General features: G+C 35.9%; 1 protein-coding gene across 5 annotated transcripts in view; it reads left to right on the top strand.

The window, feature by feature from the left end:
- Window positions 1-20,924, top strand: part of SLCO1C1 (solute carrier organic anion transporter family member 1C1) — a 57,253-nt gene that overhangs the window by 22,009 nt on the left and 14,320 nt on the right. For 4 of the 5 annotated variants that reach the window (XM_063640755.1, XM_055280439.2, XM_063640756.1 and 1 more), the window contains 6 exons: window positions 553-699; window positions 2,508-2,606; window positions 7,410-7,655; window positions 8,687-8,851; window positions 16,268-16,463; window positions 20,468-20,633. In XM_063640755.1, coding sequence (XP_063496825.1) covers window positions 553-699; window positions 2,508-2,606; window positions 7,410-7,655; window positions 8,687-8,851; window positions 16,268-16,463; window positions 20,468-20,633 — 1,019 coding nt within the window. The remainder of the gene's footprint in view (window positions 1-552; window positions 700-2,507; window positions 2,607-7,409; window positions 7,656-8,686; window positions 8,852-16,267; window positions 16,464-20,467; window positions 20,634-20,924) is intronic. The other variant, XM_055280438.2, reaches the window with a different exon arrangement.

Genomic DNA, 20,924 nt, shown 5'->3' with positions numbered 1-20,924 from the left:
AAAATGCTTATTCACTAACAAACAAATATAAATGTAGGTAATACTCCCCAAATGTTGGAATATCAACCATATAAAAATCTGAATTTCAGATAAAACTGGGTCAATAATAAGATTACTTGTGATTTCTGCTGAAAAATAGAACTAAAAATTAAGGTGAGAAAGACTTTGTTCAAAAGAACTAAAAATTAAGGTGAGAAAGACTTTATTCAAAATTTTCTGTTTTGCCCCAGATAGATATTGAATGTCATTGTAGTGTGGGAACTCAAATAGCTCAAGGTAGGAATGAAATGAGGAGAGAGAGAATAAAAGTAAAGGGATCAGGAATAAGAAGCAATAGAGTTCCTTGGTGAAGTCTCTTGGGGATTTACTCTGCCTGAAAGGTTGAAGGTATAAAACATTTTTAGAACTTGACCAAACTCCCATCAAATTATGACTATTGCACAAAAACTCCTGAGTTCTAGTTCAGTTTAAGATACACTGTAGAAATGCAGAATAAATACTTAACTTTTAAAGTGATCTATTTTCAATCCTCTGGTTTGCCTTTCTTTCAAGAATGTGAAGTGGACACAAGCTCTTCCATGTGGATTTATGTTTTCCTGGGCAATCTTCTTCGTGGAATAGGAGAAACTCCCATTCAGCCTCTGGGCATTGCCTACCTGGATGATTTTGCCAGTGAAGACAATGCAGCTTTCTATATTGGTAATATTGGCACATTGCTTCACTTCTTGGGAAGCAGGGTGTCTAGTTTTCTGAATTCCACTCTATGCTAAATTAAATGTGGAAGCTTTTTGTACTTCATATCCACTCCTTTATTTAGCTCACACATTTCTGAAGTGCACAGTTCAGATTTGGATGATGAAGACACCACAGAAGGATCTATTGCATTAGAAAAGGAACATCAGATTAAAAGAGAATAACTGCGAGCTCAGCTGCAATGACGTATGACCTTGTGAAAGTATCTTCATGGGCTTCAGGTTTCATAGGTTCTTTTTAGTGGGTTAACTGTACAGCTAAAGCATTTAGACAGTTTATTTAAAAGTTTGTTTCTTGAGCCCTAGAAACTGCTTTCCATTTGATAAGCCCTGATTATTTAAAGCTATGAGGGATAGGCAACAAGAAAACTTGAGATCTTAAAAGCAGGTAGAAATGGATAAAGAAAAGTATATAAAAAATAGAAGCAAGGCCTGAGGCTACCTCATCTCTGGAACACATCCCAGTAAATAGACCAGCAGCTAAAAATCTCAAAAACCAAAATAATATAGCAGAGGCAAAATCCTAAGGTAAGACGCATCTAAACAGCATTTATTGGTTTCCTCTGATGTCGTAATATTAAGCTAGAAATACACGTCAGTCTCCCCTTTTTTAATTGTTATTTTACCCTTTCCTATGGTGTTGACACACCTCAGTCTCGATTTCTTAAAATTCTGGTCTTTTAAAGGCCTCATACTCAGGGACAGAAAGGCAAGATTTAAATTCACTGAGGGGTGCTACAGCTAGGATCACTGTATAATCTTGCCTTGGCTATGCTCTGCAGGACTCCAGGGGGTGCTGGTTACACCCAAATAGGCTATAGTTAAGATCACAGCTCTTACTCTAACAGAAAACTCCAGTAAAATCAGGAACTGGAACTGCAACAAACACTTCATCATTTGCACTAGGCAATTACTCTGGAGACTGGAGGAAAGGTCAAAGGTCACAGCCAGGAGAAGCATACAGGTGTGTAGGTGTCCCCTCCTTCTCTAGGAGCTCAGGGCTTGTTCTCTTTTCCTCTGTTCCAAAAAGTATCTGGTAACTGCTGTTTGCTCTTCCAGTTAACTTAATCTCCCATGAATATGTGTGTTTTAGGCCTTGTGGTGAAATGACAGATTGGAGATATTTGGAAGGGAAGAACTACCTTTCTGGTTATTAGAAATGGTGTCCTTTAGGCCATCTGTTCCACCTTCCTATGAAGGTTGGCCTGAATGGTCAAGAGGGTTCCAGAGAGCACTTTTCCTGCTCCAAATCCTAGCACCTTTGCTAGCTGCATCTGGGGATCTGTATAGGTCCTGCTCTCACTAATGATACCACAGAACCTCAAAATGAATGGATGCACTTTTTTTACTAAGGTGGAAGAAATCCATTCGAATGTCAAGACAAGTCTTATGCTTAACTGAACGTAAAATGTTTTTGACGGACTATCAAAATTAATACAATTCCAATTTTTATCAATGGGGAATCTAATCCTAGGAAATAAAAGTTTGTTCCATTTTGGAAAACTAACTTCCTCAGAGTATTAATGTTATTTTCTTACTAAGACATACTTAATATCTTAAAATTGTTCATTTTTCTCCCAAAGCAGTGAAGGACTTATTTCCTGATTCAATGTGGTTTTAAAGTTGACTAGACACATGCAAATGAGTTAAAACATTTTGAGCTACTGACTGGATCACACATTTCTTGTTTAAAATTGTATTAATTTATCAAAGTAATGACAGCTTTTTTTTTTTCCTTTTCTTTTCTTGGTGCAGGGTGCGTGCAGACGGTTGCAATTATAGGACCAATCTTTGGTTTCCTGTTAGGCTCATTATGTGCCAAACTATATGTTGACATTGGCTTTGTAAACCTAGGTAAGGGAGTTCATTTTTTATTTATTCATTTATTTTAGTTACTGTAATAGTTTTAATGAGAACAGTGTGGAAATTATCAAATTGCCTTTTTATAAAATGACAGTCATAATCTTTCATAAACTAAAAATTTTATTAATATAGTTATACAGATTAATAAATGGAATATGAAAAATTGGTAATGATTAGAACTGGATGACCAATGGTTTGTTATTAAGATGTATCCTTTTTCACTTCTGATTTGTCAGTTTAAATGCATTCCAGCATAGTTAAGACTGAAAACTGCAGCTACTTGTTGGCTCTTGTTGGCTTCAGGTGTGTTAACATTTATTACAGTTACGTCAATTGATAATGTATTTGGGGACTTGACAGAAAGACCAAGGATTTAAAGTCTACTGGCAACCAAACAGCCCTTCTTTTTTTTTTTTTTACTCTACAAGTCATTTTTAGGTGGAAACATGTTCTAACACATTATCGAGCAAGACTGGCTTTTCTTCTGAGATATTGCTTGTGTAGGAAATAAATGGCAGAGGGGACAATGATCTTTCCATAGCTAATAACTCGTTTCTATCTCTGGGAGATGCACCCTCTAGAAATAGATGGCATTTGTCAGTATTTTTTTAAAGAGTTCCAAGAGATCCGTTACAAACTAAACAAGTTTCACTTAAAAAACAAACGTGGAATTGCATTTGGAAGTCCGCATGTTAAAACAGAAAGCAAAATTCTTGCATTTAAATCAAATAAACTACAAGTCAAGCTTCAAAAATGTTATTTATTCATTCATTAGTTCCTGTCCAATTATTTTGCATTTACTTTATGCCAGGTGCCATTCTACAGCTCTGAACAAATCAGTTGAGTTCCTTGACTTCACAAAGTTTAAAATCCACTGATGGATTTTAAAGACATGAAAGTACAGATGCGATGAGCAGTACAGAGGAAAATTGCTAAGGGGAAGCAATTAACATGCAGCAATAACCTAGTATAAGCATTTTATATAATGCAGTGGTAGTTGAGCCTACTTGTCAAGGGCCATGTGTTTATTTCGTTCTCACAGAGTGTTATGGGAGAATATAATGAAATGTTTTCTAGGTTCTTGCCTAGGAATAAAACAACACCCACTTGGTGTGATTCAAAAACCTGTCAATACTTACTTTTTAGTCAAATGAGAAATGATTTCCAAAACAAAGTTTTTATGATGAATAAGATAACTAGGCCGGGCGCGGTGGCTCACGCCTGTAATCCCAGCACTTTGGGAGGCCGAGGCGGGCGGATCACGAGGTCAGGAGATCCAGACCGTGGTGAAACCCCCGTCTCTACTAAAAATACAAAAAAACTAGCTGGGCGCAGTGGCGGGCGCCTGTAGTCCCAGCTACTCGCTGAGGCGGGAGAATGGCGTGAACCCGGGAGGCGGAGCTTGCAGTGAGCCGAAATTGCGCCACTGCACTCCAGCCTGGGCGACAGAGCGAGACTCCGTCTCAAAAAAAAATAAATAAATAAAAATAAAAAAAAATAAAAAAAATAACTAAAGTTTTGCTTACACATACAAATCTTGCTTCATATCTAGCTCTGAAGTATTGTTAACCATCATTTAATAAAAAATATTCTGCTGATTTGAATGAGTCTCAAATTTAGTTTCATGATGAGAAGTTTCCACGGGGTTTGGACTGGAGGGTGCAGGGCATAACTCTTCGAGTAAAATCTCACACAGACATTCAATATGTAAATCAAACGCAAGTGGTGCTGCCACATGAGGTTTTGAGCTTTCAAAGTTCTCCCCATGGGTTGCCTTGCTCCTACCAGGGGTCTCTCTGCAGAACCCCAGAGCACAGTTTGAAAATCATGAAGCCTCTTCCAGGATTTAGACTACATTTTTAATCTAATGAACAAAAGAAAGTATCTTGCTCCAAAATGCACTCTCTTTCCTTCAATAATAGAGAAAATACAGACAAAGCTTGTTTTATTGTGCTTTACTTCATTGCATTTTGCAGACACTATATATTTTTTAAATTTAAGGTCTGTGGCAACTCTGTGTTCAGCAAGTCTATAGGCACTATTTTTCCGATAGCATGTGTTCACTTTGGGTCTCCGTGTCACATTTTGGTAATTCTCCTAATATCGCAAGCTATTATTATTATTAGCATACCCATTATGGAGATCTGTGATGTGTGATATTTGATGTTAGTATTGTAATTGTTTTGGGGCACCACAATTGTGCCCATGTAAGACAGCAAATTTAATTGATAAATGTTGCATGTGTTCTGACTGCTCCACTGACTGGCCATTCTCCTGTCTCTGTTTTTGGACTTCCCGATTCCCTGAGACATAACAGTATTGAAATTAGGCCACTTAGTAACCCTACAATGACCTCTAGGTGTTCAAGTGAAAGGAAGAGTTGCGTGTCTCTCACTTTAAAAGGAAAGCTAGAAAAGATTAGGCTTAATGAGGAAGGCATGTTGAATGCCAAGACAGGCGAAAATCTAGGCCTCTTGCATCAAACAGTTACCCAAGTTGTGAACGTAAATTCTGGCAGGAATTTATAAAAGTGATACTCCAGTAAACGCATGAAAGATAAGAAAGTGAAATAGCCTTATTGAGATAAAGTTTTAGTAGTCTGGAGAGAAGATTAAACCAGCCACAACATTTCCTTAAGCCAAAACCTAATTCAGAACAAGGTCTAACCCTCTTTAATTCTATGAAGGCTGAGAAAGATGACGAAGCTGCTGAAGAAAAGTTTGAAGCTGGTGGAAATAGGGTTCATGAGGTTTTAGGAAAGAAGCTATCTCCATAACACAAAAGTGCAAGGTGAAGCAGCAAGTGCCGGTGGAGAAGCTGCAGAAAGTTATCCAGAATATTTAACTAGGATTATTGATGAAAGTGGCTATGCTAAACAACAGATTTTCATCGTAGATGAAATAGTCTTCCATTGGAAGAAGATGCCATCTAGGACTTTCACAGCCATAGAGGAGAAGTCAATTCTGACTTTAAAGCTTCAAAGGACAGGGTGACTGTCTTGTTAGGGGCTAAGGCCACTGGTGACTTTAAGTTGAAGCCAATGCTCATTTAACATTCTGAAATTCCTACACATAGACTCTTCCTGTGCTCTAAGCAGAACAATAGAGATGTGCTGAATGACAGCACATCTTTTTGTAGCATAGCTTACTATTTGAAGTCCACTGTTGAGATCTACTGCTCAGAAAAAAAAAAAAAGATTCCTTTCAAAATATTACTGCTCATTGACAATGCACCTAGTCACCCAAGAGCTCTGATAGAGATGTACAAAGAGATAAGTGTTTTCATGCGTGCTAACATACCATCCATTTTATACCCCATGGATCAAGGAGTAATTTTGACTTTCAAGTCTTATTATTTAAGAAACGTATTTCACAAAGCTAGAGCTACAATCAATAGTGATTTCTAATGATTTCTAGTGATTTCTAATCTAGACAAAGTAAATTTAAAACCTTCTGTAAAGGATTCACCACTTTAGATGCCATTAAGAGCATTTGTAATTCATAGGAGGAGGTCAAAATATCCACATTAGCAAGAGTGTGAAAGAAACTGATTTCAGCCCTCCTGGTTAACTTTGAGGTGTTTAACACTTTAGTGGAGAAAGTAAGTGCATATGTGGTAGAAATATCAAGACAACTATAATTAGAAATGAAGCTTGAAGATGCGACTGAATTGCTGGCTGCAATCTCATGATAAAGCTTGAACAGGCTGGGCACGGTGGCTCATGCCTGTAATCCCAGCAGTTTGGGAGACCAAGGCGGGCAGATCACCTGAGGTCAGGAGTTTGAGACCAGCCTGACCAGCATGGAGAAACCCCGTCTCTACTAAAAATACAAAATTAGCCAGGTGTGGTGGCACATGCCTGTAATCCCAGCTACTAGGGAGGCTAAGGCAGGAGAATTGCTTGAACCCAGGAGGCGGAGGTTGCGGTGAGCTGAGATCGCACCATTGCACTCCAGCCTGGGCAACAAGAGTGAAACTACATCTCAAAAAAAAAAAAAAAAAAAAAAAAAAAAAGCTTGAACAGATTAGGTGTTACTTCTTGTGGATGAACAAAGTGAATGGCTTCTTGAGATGGAATCTACTCCTGATGAAGATGCTGTGAACATTACTGAAATGACAACTAAGATTTAGTAAATTACATAAACTTAGTTGATAAAGCAGTGTCAGGGTTTGAGAGGATTGACTCCAATTTTGAAAGAAGTTTTACTGTGGGTAAAAATGCTATGAAATAGCATTGCATACTACAGAGAAAACTTTCATGAAGGAAAGAGTTGATCTATGTGGCAAGCTTCATCATTTTCTTATGTTCATACATTGCCACAGTCATTTCAACCTCCAACAACCACTGCCCTGATCAGTCAGCAGCCATCAACATTGAGATGGGATCCTGCACCAGGAAAAAGATCACTATTCACTGAAGGCTCAGATGATTATTAGCATTTTTTAAGCAATAACATTTTTTTAAATGAAGGTATGTACATTTTTCAGACATAATGCTCTTGCATACTTAATAGACTACAGTATAGTTAAACATAACTTTTGTATGCCCTGGGAAACAAAAAAATTGATGTGATTCTGTATTGTGAAATACACTTCATTGTGGTGGTCTGGAGCTGAACCTGCAAAATCTCCAAGGTAAGCCTGTGATAAGATGCAGATAAAAAAAATAGCATAGATGAATTATTAGGTATTTTATGATGTTACCGAGTTTTGCAAGAATTTATTTTTAAGTATATTATTTTAACATATTAGCTTTGCTGTTTGTATTACTTAGCCATCCCTTCTGTCTTTCAGATCACATAACCATTACCCCAAAAGATCCCCAGTGGGTAGGAGCCTGGTGGCTTGGCTATCTAATAGCAGGAATCATAAGTCTTCTTGCAGCTGTGCCTTTCTGGTATTTACCAAAGAATTTACCAAGATCCCAAAGTAGAGAGGATTCTAATTCTTCCTCTGAGAAATCCAAGTTTATTATAGATGATCACACAGACTACCAAACATCCCAGGGAGAAAATGCAAAAATAATGGAAATGGCAAGAGGTAAGTCAAATTCTTGAAGTATTTTCATTTTTCTGTTGGGACTTAAGGAGATTTAAAAATTATATCCCTCTCTTCCCTTCATGTATTAAAAAAATTGAGAAACCATATCAGAAGCAAAAATGGAAATTGATATCAGCTTTATTACTGAACAACTGATTGCAGTACATGACCAAAGAGCAAAGGCTTGACAGCCTTTCCTGCTGATGTCTCCACCTTCTCACACCTCCTCAGTTTAAATCCTACAATTGTCTCTACCCAGGATTGCTGCTTCCTGTAATTCTGTGTATGCAGGAAATAAAAGGCTTAATCTTCAAGGTTGGCAGCCTTTCAACAGATAAGATCTATTCATTTGAGAGATGTGTATCAATGCATGTCTCTCACCAATGATCAAAGGGGTAAGTGTGCTGTAGGCAAAAACCTAGTGTTCTAATGAACTCCCTTCAGGGAAATGAGCAGCCCCTCATGATATTGGTCCCCCTCTTCTTGTCCCTTCAAGCCGTATTTACATTTATAGAAATTCTTCACGTCTAATTGGTAGGCTACATAATAGGAAAAAGGGAGGAGACCAATGCTCATTTCTAACACTAAAATTCATATATTAAATGGAGATAACTCTCATATTTCTTTCTCTTTGACCACAAGCTAAGTTTGAGGAATAGAGACAAGAAAAGTGAAGGTCTTTATGTCCTGCCTGTGGCTCCCAGCTGGATGATGAGGGAGTATTCTCATTCTTTTCATCTTTTGCCCACATCCGTTAGAGGAATCTGTTCTTCTCTGACTCTTACCTTTAATACAATCTATACTGCATGTCTGTAGAAATGAGTGCCTATGTCTGGATTTGAACCTGGCCAGCTCGCAGGCTTGACGCATGCCAGTGGCTTACCGTACATAGTGTATATGTGCGCCACACTGTGACTACTCCCAAACTCTGTGACAATGGGCCCCAGCCCTGTAAGTCCTGCTGGCACGGCTACTTCTTCTTCCATGCGTGACACCAACTTTAATTAGTCTATGTTATTTTTGTTTTATAGATTTTCTTCCATCACTGAAGAATCTTTTTGGAAACCCAGTATACTTCCTATATTTATGTACAAGCACTGTTCAGTTCAATTCTCTGTTCGGCATGGTGACATACAAACCAAAGTACATTGAGCAGCAGTATGGACAGTCATCCTCCAGGGCCAACTTTGTGATCGGTATGCTCATCTGCCTTTCATGCTTTCTCAGAGGGACTCTCTTAGATGTACCTGATTAACTTGGGAATCTTAGAGAAGATTGTTCCAAGATTTAGGTAATTTATGACATTTTAGATGAGCTCAAAAAGTAGCAAGAATGTTGTAGCAAGAATTATTCACATCTGTGGGTAAGTAACCCAGAGAGCAAGCAGTTCTTGAAGTGATGTCATAGAGATGAAACATGCATTTTATGAGGAGTTTGTTAATAATACTGGATATTTGTCTTTTAAGTGCAGCCAAAACCTCAAAACAGTGGCCATTTTACATGAACAGTTTCTAGGATTATATAAATTGCACGAGAGAGGTTAAAAGATGTTCATTCCAAAACAAAACTTGTATTTTCACAGTCAAAAAACTTTTCTGACTCCTGGCAACTGAGTTAGTTCAAAGGGTTGTGTTTCTAGCAACACAGTCAATAATAAGATAGAAAAGTATGAAGAAATGAAAGAAGAGAAACCAGAACCTACAAATACATGACCACCACTGTGGAAGTAATTAGATATTTAAAAAATCTAGATTCGTTTCTTTAATCCATGAACATGTCATTTAATGTTACTGTTTCAAGGCATAACGTATTTTGTTTCTTGGGACATATTCCTTTATGATAGGAGAGACTCCAGTGGTATAAAGTAATTTTCTCTAGTATTGTAAAAATCACTCTATATTTCTACCTCTGAAAGAGACCTGGAAGGAGAAAAAAACAGCCAAATGTATTTTAGGAGATATAATTTTTCTATGATAATCTTGGGTAATGGGAATATAGCACATGCTAATATAATTGACTCTTAGTTTTAAAAGATTTTTCTCCAAAATTCTTGATGTTAAGGTTACATCACTGAACATTTTTAATTTTAACATCAATTCATTCAAATTAATTTTATTACTTATTGGCTGACCTAAAGAAATATTTTGTGGCTTTTTTCCCCAATACCCCAGGCATGCTAATCAATGCTTTATATTGATTTTAACATGAATAGATGAGGATTTAAAGTTTAAGAGAGACTTTATTTCATTTTTATGTCTACATTGAGATATAACTTATCAACAGTTCAGTCTACAGACCTTAAACAGTTCAGATGGACACATTTTGATATACATATATGTGTGTGTGTATATATATATATGTGTGTGTGTGTTTGTGTGTGTGTGTCACATCCAGCATCCAGAACATACAGAATATTTTAGTTCCCCAGAAAGCTTAAATTTCCTATCAGTCAATACTTTTCCCCAAAGCTAATAACTATATTAAACTATATTATCATAGACCAGCCTTGCCTGTTTTTGAACTTCATATAAATTAAATAGTATATTATATACTCTTTTGTGTCTTGCTTTTTTCAACTGAGGTGAAATCTATGAGATTATTTTATATTGTGTATAGCAGTGGTACATTCTTTTTCATGCTATGTCATATCCTATTACATAAATAAACCACAGTTTATTTATTCATTTTATAGTTCATGGACATTTGTGTTGTTTTCTGCTTTTAACTAATAGTTATTTATAATACTATAATAGATAATATAATATATATTATAAATATACAATTTTATATACTATGAAAATTATACATACAATTATTTATAGTAGCATTACAAATCATTATGAATTTACATGTATATTTATAGATTATATTATAAATTTGATAGTATTATAATTACATTATAAAATATATATTTAAAATATCTAATATATATTATGTATATAATATGTATTAATTATATATTGTATATATAATAAATTATATAAAATAATAAATATAATATATACAACATAACTATTGTATATAATATATAAAATGATTTTATATTAAAAATTTTTATAATTATTTATATTATAAATCATATTATAATTATAGTTATTCATAATAGTATTTTAAATAATTATAGTTAAAGGCAGAAAAAATGCAAATAAAAATATTATGTATTTTCATATGTATTAATATAATATATATTATATTATTTATAATGTATTATAGCATATTACACTATATTATAAGACAGTATTATATACTATATTAAAATTTATAGTATATTATATATAGTATGGATAATATAGTATAATATATGATATATGGTAATACTATAATAATATAGTAATATATGGTATTATAGATAGTATATTATGTATACTATAATATATAATAATAATGCTATTATAAATCCAGACATAGGCACTCATTTCTACAGACATGCAGTATAGATTATATTAAAGGTAAGAGTCAGACAAGAACAGATTCCTCTAACGGATGTGGGCAAAAGATGAAAAGAATGAGAATACTCCCTCATCATCCAGCTGGGAGCCACAGGCAGGACATAAAGACCTTCACTTTTCTTGTCTCTATTCCTCAAACTTTGCTTGTGGTCAAAGAGAAAGAAATATGAGAGTTATCTCCATTTAATATATGAATTTTAGTGTTAGAAATGAGCATTGGTCTCCTCCCTTTTTCCTATTATGTAGCCTACCAATTAGACGTGAAGAATTTCTATAAATGTAAATACGGCTTGAAGGGACAAGAAGAGGGGGACCAATATCATGAGGGGCTGCTCATTTCCCTGAAGGGAGTTCATTAGAACACTAGGTTTTTGCCTACAGCACACTTACCCCTTTGATCATTGGTGAGAGACATGCATTGATACACATCTCTCAAATGAATAGATCTTATCTGTTGAAAGGCTGCCAACCTTGAAGATTAAGCCTTTTATTTCCTGCATACACAGAATTACAGGAAGCAGCAATCCTGGGTAGAGACAATTGTAGGATTTAAACTGAGGAGGTGTGAGAAGGTGGAGACATCAGCAGGAAAGGCTGTCAAGCCTTTGCTCTTTGGTCATGTACTGCAATCAGTTGTTCAGTAATAAAGCTGATATCAATTTCCATTTTTGCTTCTGATATGGTTTCTCAATTTTTTAATACATGAAGGGAAGAGAGGGATATAATTTTTAAATCTCCTTAAGTCCCAACAGAAAAATGAAAATACTTCAAAATCAAGAATTTGACTTACCTCTTGCCATTTCCATTATTTTTGCATTTTCTCCCTGGGGTGTTTGGTAGTCTGTGTGATCATCTATAATAAACTTGGATTTCTTGTGAAGGTCCAGGATATAACATGAACTTTACTAGCAGAGAAGTTCTAAAACATCTCCAAGTACTATTATTATTATTATTATTATTATAACTCATAACTATTTCAACTGGAGGCATCGGTATGGAAATCAAAGTTTCTAGTTTGTAGTCTATTGTAATTGGTCTGACCATCTCAAACATTTTACACATCCTTCATAACTCCTTTTTACATCAGTATCAAGGAATAAGATCTTTAACCTGATGAGTGTGCTAAAACAATAATAATTATATAATAAAATATAACAACAATATAATAATAAGTTAGCTCTTAAATTTCTCTAAGTTTTTCTGATATTTGGGTAAATATGCATGTTGAATTCAAAAGAAAACACAAAAAATAAATTGAAACAAATTTTAGACGCCAGTGTAAATTAATATTTCCATTTGGAATACTTCCTTGATGGTAAATGGTAAGAATTTTTAGATCAACACATTTTATGATGTGGGTGGACAATAAATCAAAGTTTAATTTCTATCTCACTAAAAGATTTAAAAATACCTAAAATGAAAGAGAAGCATGGGGAGGGAAGAAACACATCTTATATGATGTGAAGGAAATGTGTTATCAGCTTGACCTGCCCTGGACAACTTAATACATCCTGTGAAATTTGAAAGGGAGAATCAAGCCAACATTATATTTGAAATGCACTAATCTTTTTTGGAGTTGTGTTATAATTTAGTTATTTTGAAATAGGAGAGTAAGATATGCAGGAGAAGTGCTATACATTAATACACTAAGGTTTATTCATTTAGCACATTTTATTGGAAACCGTTGAAGGAACATGGGATACAATTCAATTCACCATTCTTCCTTTGCGGGTTTGGCTGCAGGGTGGGATACATGAACTGAAAAAGCTAGCAGGTAATTGTTAAAGCATCAAGTCTGCTGCCTATGGGACCCTGCACGAGATACTCCTGATGAGTGAGAAAATGGGGTTCTGATGACCAAGTTGTGAGCCCTGGTGCCAGGTATGTCCCCTGGAAGCCTCATATGGCTGGTGGAACCTATGAGAAGGAACTCTACTTAGGGGAAGCTCAGAGTACTCTGGGAGAACAAACCTAATCTTGGAACCAGAAAGAATTATCAAGCAGAAGATGATGATACCTAAATCAAGAGAAAGGATAAGAAATTATTAAAAGATGAAAGTGTGAGAAAGAGGGTAGACGTTTTTATCAGACAAACCAAATATCTTGTGCGGAAGGATCTGGAGTCAAGATAATACATGAAATGTTCTGGAAGTTTCAAGAAAACACTAGCCACCAAAAAGAGGTAAATCAGGAAAGGATATTCCTCATTTTTAACAATTTATACTCAGGGTGCAGATGTCCCTAGGATTATCCCATTTCAGTTCTCAGGCTATTCTAGGCTGCTGGGGGTCGGGAATGGAATCCAACACGGCACATAGCTACAGACAAGGCTACACCTTGTGTTATTACTCCTTACGTCCAGGTTCAACTGGTACTTTACAAAATAAAATACAATGCTAGAAACATGCTCTGAAGGTTTCAGTCTGGAGCTTGGTTTTCAGAAGATACTTTTTTCATAAACCAATTTTGGGGATGGAATTGAGAGAGAAAATGTAGAACTCTGCTGTTTGTGTCAGCTTTGGCTTTGTGGAAGGCATTCACAGTCAGGTACTATGTTTTATATATTCATTGCATGTATGTGCATGTGTAAAAGTAGGCACTTCAAGGACATATATCAAATTCATAGCAGCACTTACTTCAGGAGAAGGAAGACGAAACCTGAAACAAAGGGAGAACTAATTTTATCTACTTCCACATTTTAAAAAATCAGAAAATTTAGGAGAAAATATTAACATTAATTAACTTGGGCCCTAAATAACTGGGTTTGTTGATATATTTTCTATAATCTATTCACTGTTTTTAAAATAGTAATCAGGTGCCTCTAAGTTGACTTTTGGCTGTTCAAAGTTCCAGATTTTCATCTCTGCTGCTTGCCATACCCAGCAACCTCAGTTCAGCTGGAAAAGCAAAAGTTAGCATTTCTTCTCTTTTTCCATTTCACTGACTTCATGATCATGCCCCCTTTAAGGTGGACTGATTTCTAATATGATAATTTTAATGTTAACATATACAACCTATGGTCAAATAAAAACAGATGAAACAAAGTATCCCTTTGTTATCATCTGTACATGTTAGAAATATTTTGCAGGGGTCTGTCCTGCAGTCCCCAGCTGCACAATGGCTGAGACACGTACTTAGACACCGATAATCAGTGAAACAGTGGGTCAGGGGGCTGCCGGCACTAGGGGCCCAACAGAGTTTGCTGCCCCTCCAAGCTGGCAACACTTGCATTTGTTTAGTACAGATTTAATTGACAAAGGGCTTTGAGTCAACACACCTGTGGGTAATTAACCTGGTTGCCCCCACCCCGGAGATGGCCATCCTGCCTGTGAATGATCAAAGGTTGATTTTAGGACCACATGAGTAAATAAGCTATTCAGATAAACTCCCCTATATTCCTTTGTATCTGTGCCTGAAGAGTTCTCTGGCTCCTGAAACGAGAATCTGGCTGCCTTCAGCCAAACTATCTGAAGTTATGCAAACCACCCCCAGCCTTCCAAGAGGGTCTGCTTCTTTCTATTCCTATAATTTCTTCAGCCACTCTGACTGATCTCCCACAATATATATTTTTTAAATAATGTAAGAGCAAGCCAAAGACCATTGTATGTTGATATTTGGGGTTCTGTGATGCTTTGTGAAGAAACTAAGTATATAAACAAAAAAAAGGGAAAGAGAGAAGAAAATTTGCATGTCATTATCACTAGATGTCAGTGTTTTCATTTTTATTTTACAATTTCACATTGGGTTGTAAGTCAGACATGGCTATTTGAGATTATTTTTTACTACAGCAAATGCTGATTTTGTCTTTGAACCTTATCTGTTGACTAGAGTACATGCAAACTTTAGCCCTTTTATTATTTGAAAGAGATGTATTATCTCAAAACCTCAAGAAAACATGGACATCAATGATTGACAGGTAGACAATATGAGAAATAAATTCTAATTAGCAGAGAATTTATTTATTGTTGAGTGCCAGATTGTTCTTCTTTAGAGTTACAATTTACAATCCAACAAAGGGCATCAAAGTGCCTCTTTTCCCAAGTCTTTTGCAATACAAGAGTTCCATTCCCCACCCCACCTCCAATATTTTCATCTTTGTAAATCGAATGGATAGAAATTAATTGCATGATATTTTTGTGCTAAACATTGTGCTGATAACTCTTCATAAATAATGCAATTTAGTTACCTCAACAATGCTATTATTAGCTCCATATTATAGATGAGACAGGTTTAGAGACATTCAAAGAATTACCTGCAGTTGCACAGCTACTCAGTGGTGGAACTGAGATCTAAACCTAGGCAGCTGGGTCTCCAGAGTCTAAGCTCTGAACTACTAAATTGAACCTCTTCCTAGTGTTGTTTACAGCTCACAGTTATTAGATTACTAGTGAGGTTGCACATCTATCCAAAAAGATAATGTACATCTATTTATCAAAGATACTATTTCCCAAACCCCTGAAGGAGAGGCAACATAGCAGTGATTGAAAGCATAGGACTTGACATCAGTCTCTTTGCATTCAAATCTGGTTTGCCCACTTACTAACTGTGACTATGAACAAACAGCTCTCTGAAGTGAGGCTAATAATATGCCTACTCTTAAGGTTGTGGTGAAAATTCAATGTGATAATATTAACATATCAAATGCTTAGCACAGTGGCTGGTACATTATAGGCAAGTAAATATAGGTGGTGATTGTTGTTATTAGGAAGGAGACCACACTGAAAGCTAACAAGCTGGATCAACAAAAACAAATTTTGCTAGGGCGGGAGGCAGAAAATAGAAACCAAGACTTAAAAAAAAAGCTTTCTATATTCTATGTGCCTATTATTTTTTATACACAACATTAAAGAAGATTAATGGGCACCTAAATGCTACCTAATTGTACTTGTTAATGCTAGAATTGGACCAGAGAGACCAGAAAGATTTATTGATTCATTTGGTATTTATTAATTTAATACTCTATGCTAGACAGAACCTGAGACTGTGCAGTTGTACCACCATTAATCTATAACCTAGATACTCATCATACACTCTTTGTATATATCAGTAGACGACAGTGACTATTTCTATAATTTAAAGTGACAAAATAGTCTTTAGAAAGTTTGTTAGTACACTCAAATCTTTTTTAGAGATTCACAAAATGATATTTTTCTTGTTTCTCAGGGCTCATCAACATTCCAGCAGTGGCCCTTGGAATATTCTCCGGAGGGATAGTTATGAAAAAATTCAGAATCAGTGTGTGTGGAGCTGCAAAACTCTACTTGGGATCATCTGTCTTTGGTTACCTCCTATTTCTTTCCCTGTTTGCACTGGGCTGTGAAAATTCTGATGTGGCAGGACTAACTGTCTCCTACCAAGGGTATGTTCCCTCATTAAATAGTTTGAGGATATTGGTTTAATTAAATCAATTATTGGTGGAGTTGCAAAAAAGGAATTTGATTTTTACACATCATAACTATGGTAAGGGACTTAGTATTTTATTGTGGAGTAACTGACAATACTTAGAATCTGTTATTGTCACCAAAATTTGTCATCTCCTTTGATTGTAGAGAAATATAAAAATTGCTAAACCCATATTTTACACTAGAGAACCAACCTGATTAATTTAGAACAACAACATGATAGCAGAAATACAAACCTTGAATAATGCCTCTGTCTATTCTTAATGAAATGATGTACATGTGGTTTAAACTAATCCAACTTCAATTTTCCCATCTTAAAAACAAAAGTAATAACTACCTTTTAAACTTTTGTAAGGTTTAAGCAAGCTAACATACATGAAAGTGAATACTACTTGCCTGACACCAACTAAATGTGCCATTCATGGAAACAATTTTTTTTTTCTCCTTTGAACATCTGAGGAACTGGAGTTACCTCTTTGCAATCCGCCATAGTTGCTGTTGTGCTTGAATCATGTAAAGTTTCAGGAAAGAATGCCTGTCATTCAACCCGGTGTTCCCCATAGAAGTTCTCTTTAGCTGAGTGTCTTGCAATTGGTCAGGAGAATATTTAGTGATGCCCTCAGGCCTGTCATCTTGTATGGGGCGGGTGATTACATTGCTTGGTTTCCCGAGTCTCTCTCAATACAAGGTTGGATCTTGTAGGAACTATATTGCCCTTGCCCATTGAGAGTCTTTCCCTTCACTCTACCACTTAACATGAGTTTCCAGAGGTAAGCTTCTTCATCATTTCACCTATCTATGCATTATTTGTTTTCTAAAAAAGTTATCAAGCCTCTATTATGTGCCAGGAAGGCCTCCCCAACTGTATCTGCCTGGCCACCTGAAACTCTGCCTGTGGCTCAAAGGCAAACACTCCTGACACTATATTCTGTTTCCTGCCTATTCTGTGGCTTCTTGCTTACAGCCTGCTGTCAATCTCCCTTCCTACTCTTGCTTCCCTGCTTATCTGTTTTGTCTCTATGTTCCAACTTCCATCACCTTTATTAACCTGGTTTCATCTGCTGCTAAATGAGCGCCTGTTATAGCTTTGGCCATCTACAATGTTCAGGAAGATTGGTGAATGCAAAGTTCATAAATTATGGCTTCAGGAAGTTATCACAGCCACATTGTTAGACTCAGCTGAGTGCAGTGCTGCCTTAGTGAAAGTCAGCGATATGGATTAAGAATGTTAGTTGTAACAATGAAGTGGAAGAAAATTCTGGAGAGAGCAGAAGCCCAGTGCCATCTTTAACTGTCCCAGAAATCCTCACAGTAGAGGGACAGTTGTAGATGACTTTATAGTTTGTGATTTCCAAAACACCTTAACTTTCATGATCTCATTTATATCCTCAAAACACCTTTATGAGGTTAGTTTTGTTATCCTTGTTTAAAGGCAACTGCATGGATCTGTGGCTTGAACAAAGGCATGATTCAATGTAGAACATTCTTTCTACATCATAATTTCTAAGCCAAAAGTAAACACAAAGCAGACAGCAAAAGCAAACTTTGAGATTCCCATTAAAAGTATTCCTACATAATCAAAGATTAAATATTTTAAAGAAATAAAATGTAACATTTTCTTTGAGTGAGTACTAGCCTCTTCAAAGCAGTCACCTTGAAAGACCAGAACTATTGCAGTAATGCTACTGTTGTTTAAGATATTCTAAGGCTCTTATTTTGAAATTCCTTTGTATATTTTTGAGAATATTCTTAACAAGGGCAAAGATTTAACCTATAAGGAAAAGCTCTCATCTTTCAGCATAACTATTTTGAAAGAAAATCTCATTTGGGTATAAACATTCTGGCATATTTGTTAAAACTCTTCTTATAATTAAAATTCTAAATTACAAATCTACTGTCAGCACATCCTTCAGAAAACATGTATCCCATTGATTTCTGCCCCTGATGATACATTAAACTTTCAATACTATAAAGTATTTTTCTTAATAAAATATAAAATGTTTCCCATGGGTTTTTCCATGTTGCTTTATTCCAAACGCTGTCTTGACCTGAATATTCAATAGGAAAACTGAAGACAAGCCTTAGATATGATAATGGAAGAAATCTCTCTTCTGCAATAACAAGGACAACACTGATGTGGACATAAGAATTTACAGTCAAGAGACCTGGCAGGGTTCTGTTTCCAGGTTTGTCGCTAGCAAGCAGTGTGAATTTGAGCACGTTACCCACCCACTTAGGGGCTGACTTCCCTGATCTGCCAAATGAGAGGTTGGCATAGATTACTCCAATGTTCCCTTGAGCACCAACCTTCTATAATCTCAGCCCTACAGTTTCCAGAGTTAAACGATTCTAGACTTTAAAAGGCAGTTTTATGCTTTCAGATAATACAAACAGTCTCAGTTAACAATTTATGGGAGAGAATAGAATTTATGGAAACAAATTATGGAAGAGAACAGGATTAAACATTCCTATAGCACATCTCAGAAGGCCTAGTTCAGTACCCTTTCACACTGTTTGGAGACATCTCAGAGGTCTTTGGTTTGTAGTTTTGAGGTGACAAAATTCATCATACCAGTTCTACTAGATGAAGTATTACATTGATTAAGAAATTATGGTTGCCATTATTAATGACAATACTTCTCAGAGGCAGAGGCTCAAGTGATTAATTTATTTCTCCAAAATAAAGTACCATTTTTTAATTGACTAACTTACTAGAAATTTTGTTTCTTAGCTTGCTGTGTGACAGGAATTATTCCTGGTTCTGGACATATGGGAGTGAATACAAAAATAGTTCCTGCCTCTCTTGATTGTACACTTCATTGTATTTTTTTCTTTGTTTAAGCTCCTCAGCTATCTTTATAAAGAATGGGGAGAAAGAGATGAGGAATAGGCAAATAAATAAATTTGAAAATAAGGAACAGAAAAAATGAAGTATAGAGGGCCAAAGAATGGCACATATGGTGCAGATAGAAATGACATACCATTGCAAAAGTTCCTTATGCGAAGAGTAGAGGAATTTGAATAGTAAAAAAAGGATAAAAGCAGAAGGATTAGGCCATTCAGGTGACAGAAAAAAAAAAGTGAGGGAGAGAGAATACTGGGAGAGATGAAGGGTAAATATGAAAGCGAATGGCAGAGAACAAAAAAAATGAAAGAGAAAAGAAAGAATGCAATCACAATTTTGTGAAATAACTCAAAAAAGCCAATTTTTTTGGGGGGGGCAAATTTTGTCTCATTAATGTTTGTAACTATCTCCTATTCTCCCAGAGCTAGCACTTAGTAGGCTTCCAGTAAAATTTATGAACAAATAAATGGGTAAGTCATTGAACTTACTTGTGAATTTGAGTAAGAAAGGATGCTATAAGATATGAAAGAGCACTATACACTGGGAGGATACACAGGAGAATGGTTGAACGAACTGGGAATGCACTTATTGGTTACGCACACGCAAGAGGACATGTAACTCCTGCAAATACTGAAAGAGAATTAACTGATAACTGGCTACTTTTCCTTTTACTGGACCATTAGCAACATCCATTCCACTCAGACAACAATTCTGAATGAAATTTGCACACACACACACACACCACCTGTGATGCATTTAAGTAATGTCATAAATTGCTCTAAAAGTTTACTTTTCTACCTTGTTAACTATTTTTATACACCTTTGCACAGAAGTATATTAGAAGATCCTAGAGGCTGTAGACTGAAAGCTATAAGCTAAGAACTGGACATCATGTGAATTTGTAAACCTCTAAAGATAACTTTCAAAAGAAAGCTGTTTATTAGTAAACTCACATTTCATGACCAGAAGCTGCCATTTCTGATGACAAACTGTGTTTCTAAAAGGCAAATTTTGTTGGTAGTATCATTTATATCACTCAAGAACATTGAGTTTTTGAAAATATTTGGGTGCTACCTGCTAAGAGGTAATATTTTATATTGTTATATTTCTTTTCAGAACCAAACCTGTCTCTTATCATGAACGAGCTCTCTTTTCAGATTGCAACTCAAGATGCAAATGTTCAGAGACAAAATGGGAACCCATGTGCGGTGAAAATGGAATCACATATGTATCAGCTTGTCTTGCTGGTTGTCAAACCTCCAACAGGAGTGGAAAAAATATTGTAAGAAATCGCCTCTCAAGTATATGGCAATGGTCTGTTACAATATAAATAACAAAACTCTATGGGGACTCACAGCAGACCACTACTAGCAGGAGGCTTGCCTCTTACCTCTGCCTGGTCCTTTTTTGTAGAAAAAGAAAATGTTATAACCATTCCTAGTGGTACTGGAGTTGCTGAAAAAATTAGGGTGAGAATTACAGTCATGAAATAGGGTTGAAGAGCTTTTGTAATTATATGGTCTATTTCTCTCATTTTGCTTATAAGAAGTGTTAGCCCTGAATTAGAATGTCT

Source organism: Symphalangus syndactylus, chromosome 5, assembly GCF_028878055.3.
Source record: "Symphalangus syndactylus isolate Jambi chromosome 5, NHGRI_mSymSyn1-v2.1_pri, whole genome shotgun sequence".
NCBI lineage: Eukaryota > Metazoa > Chordata > Mammalia > Primates > Hylobatidae > Symphalangus > Symphalangus syndactylus.
The sequence above is the reverse complement of the archived record's forward strand: the minus strand, read 5'-3'. Positions and strand labels throughout refer to the sequence as shown.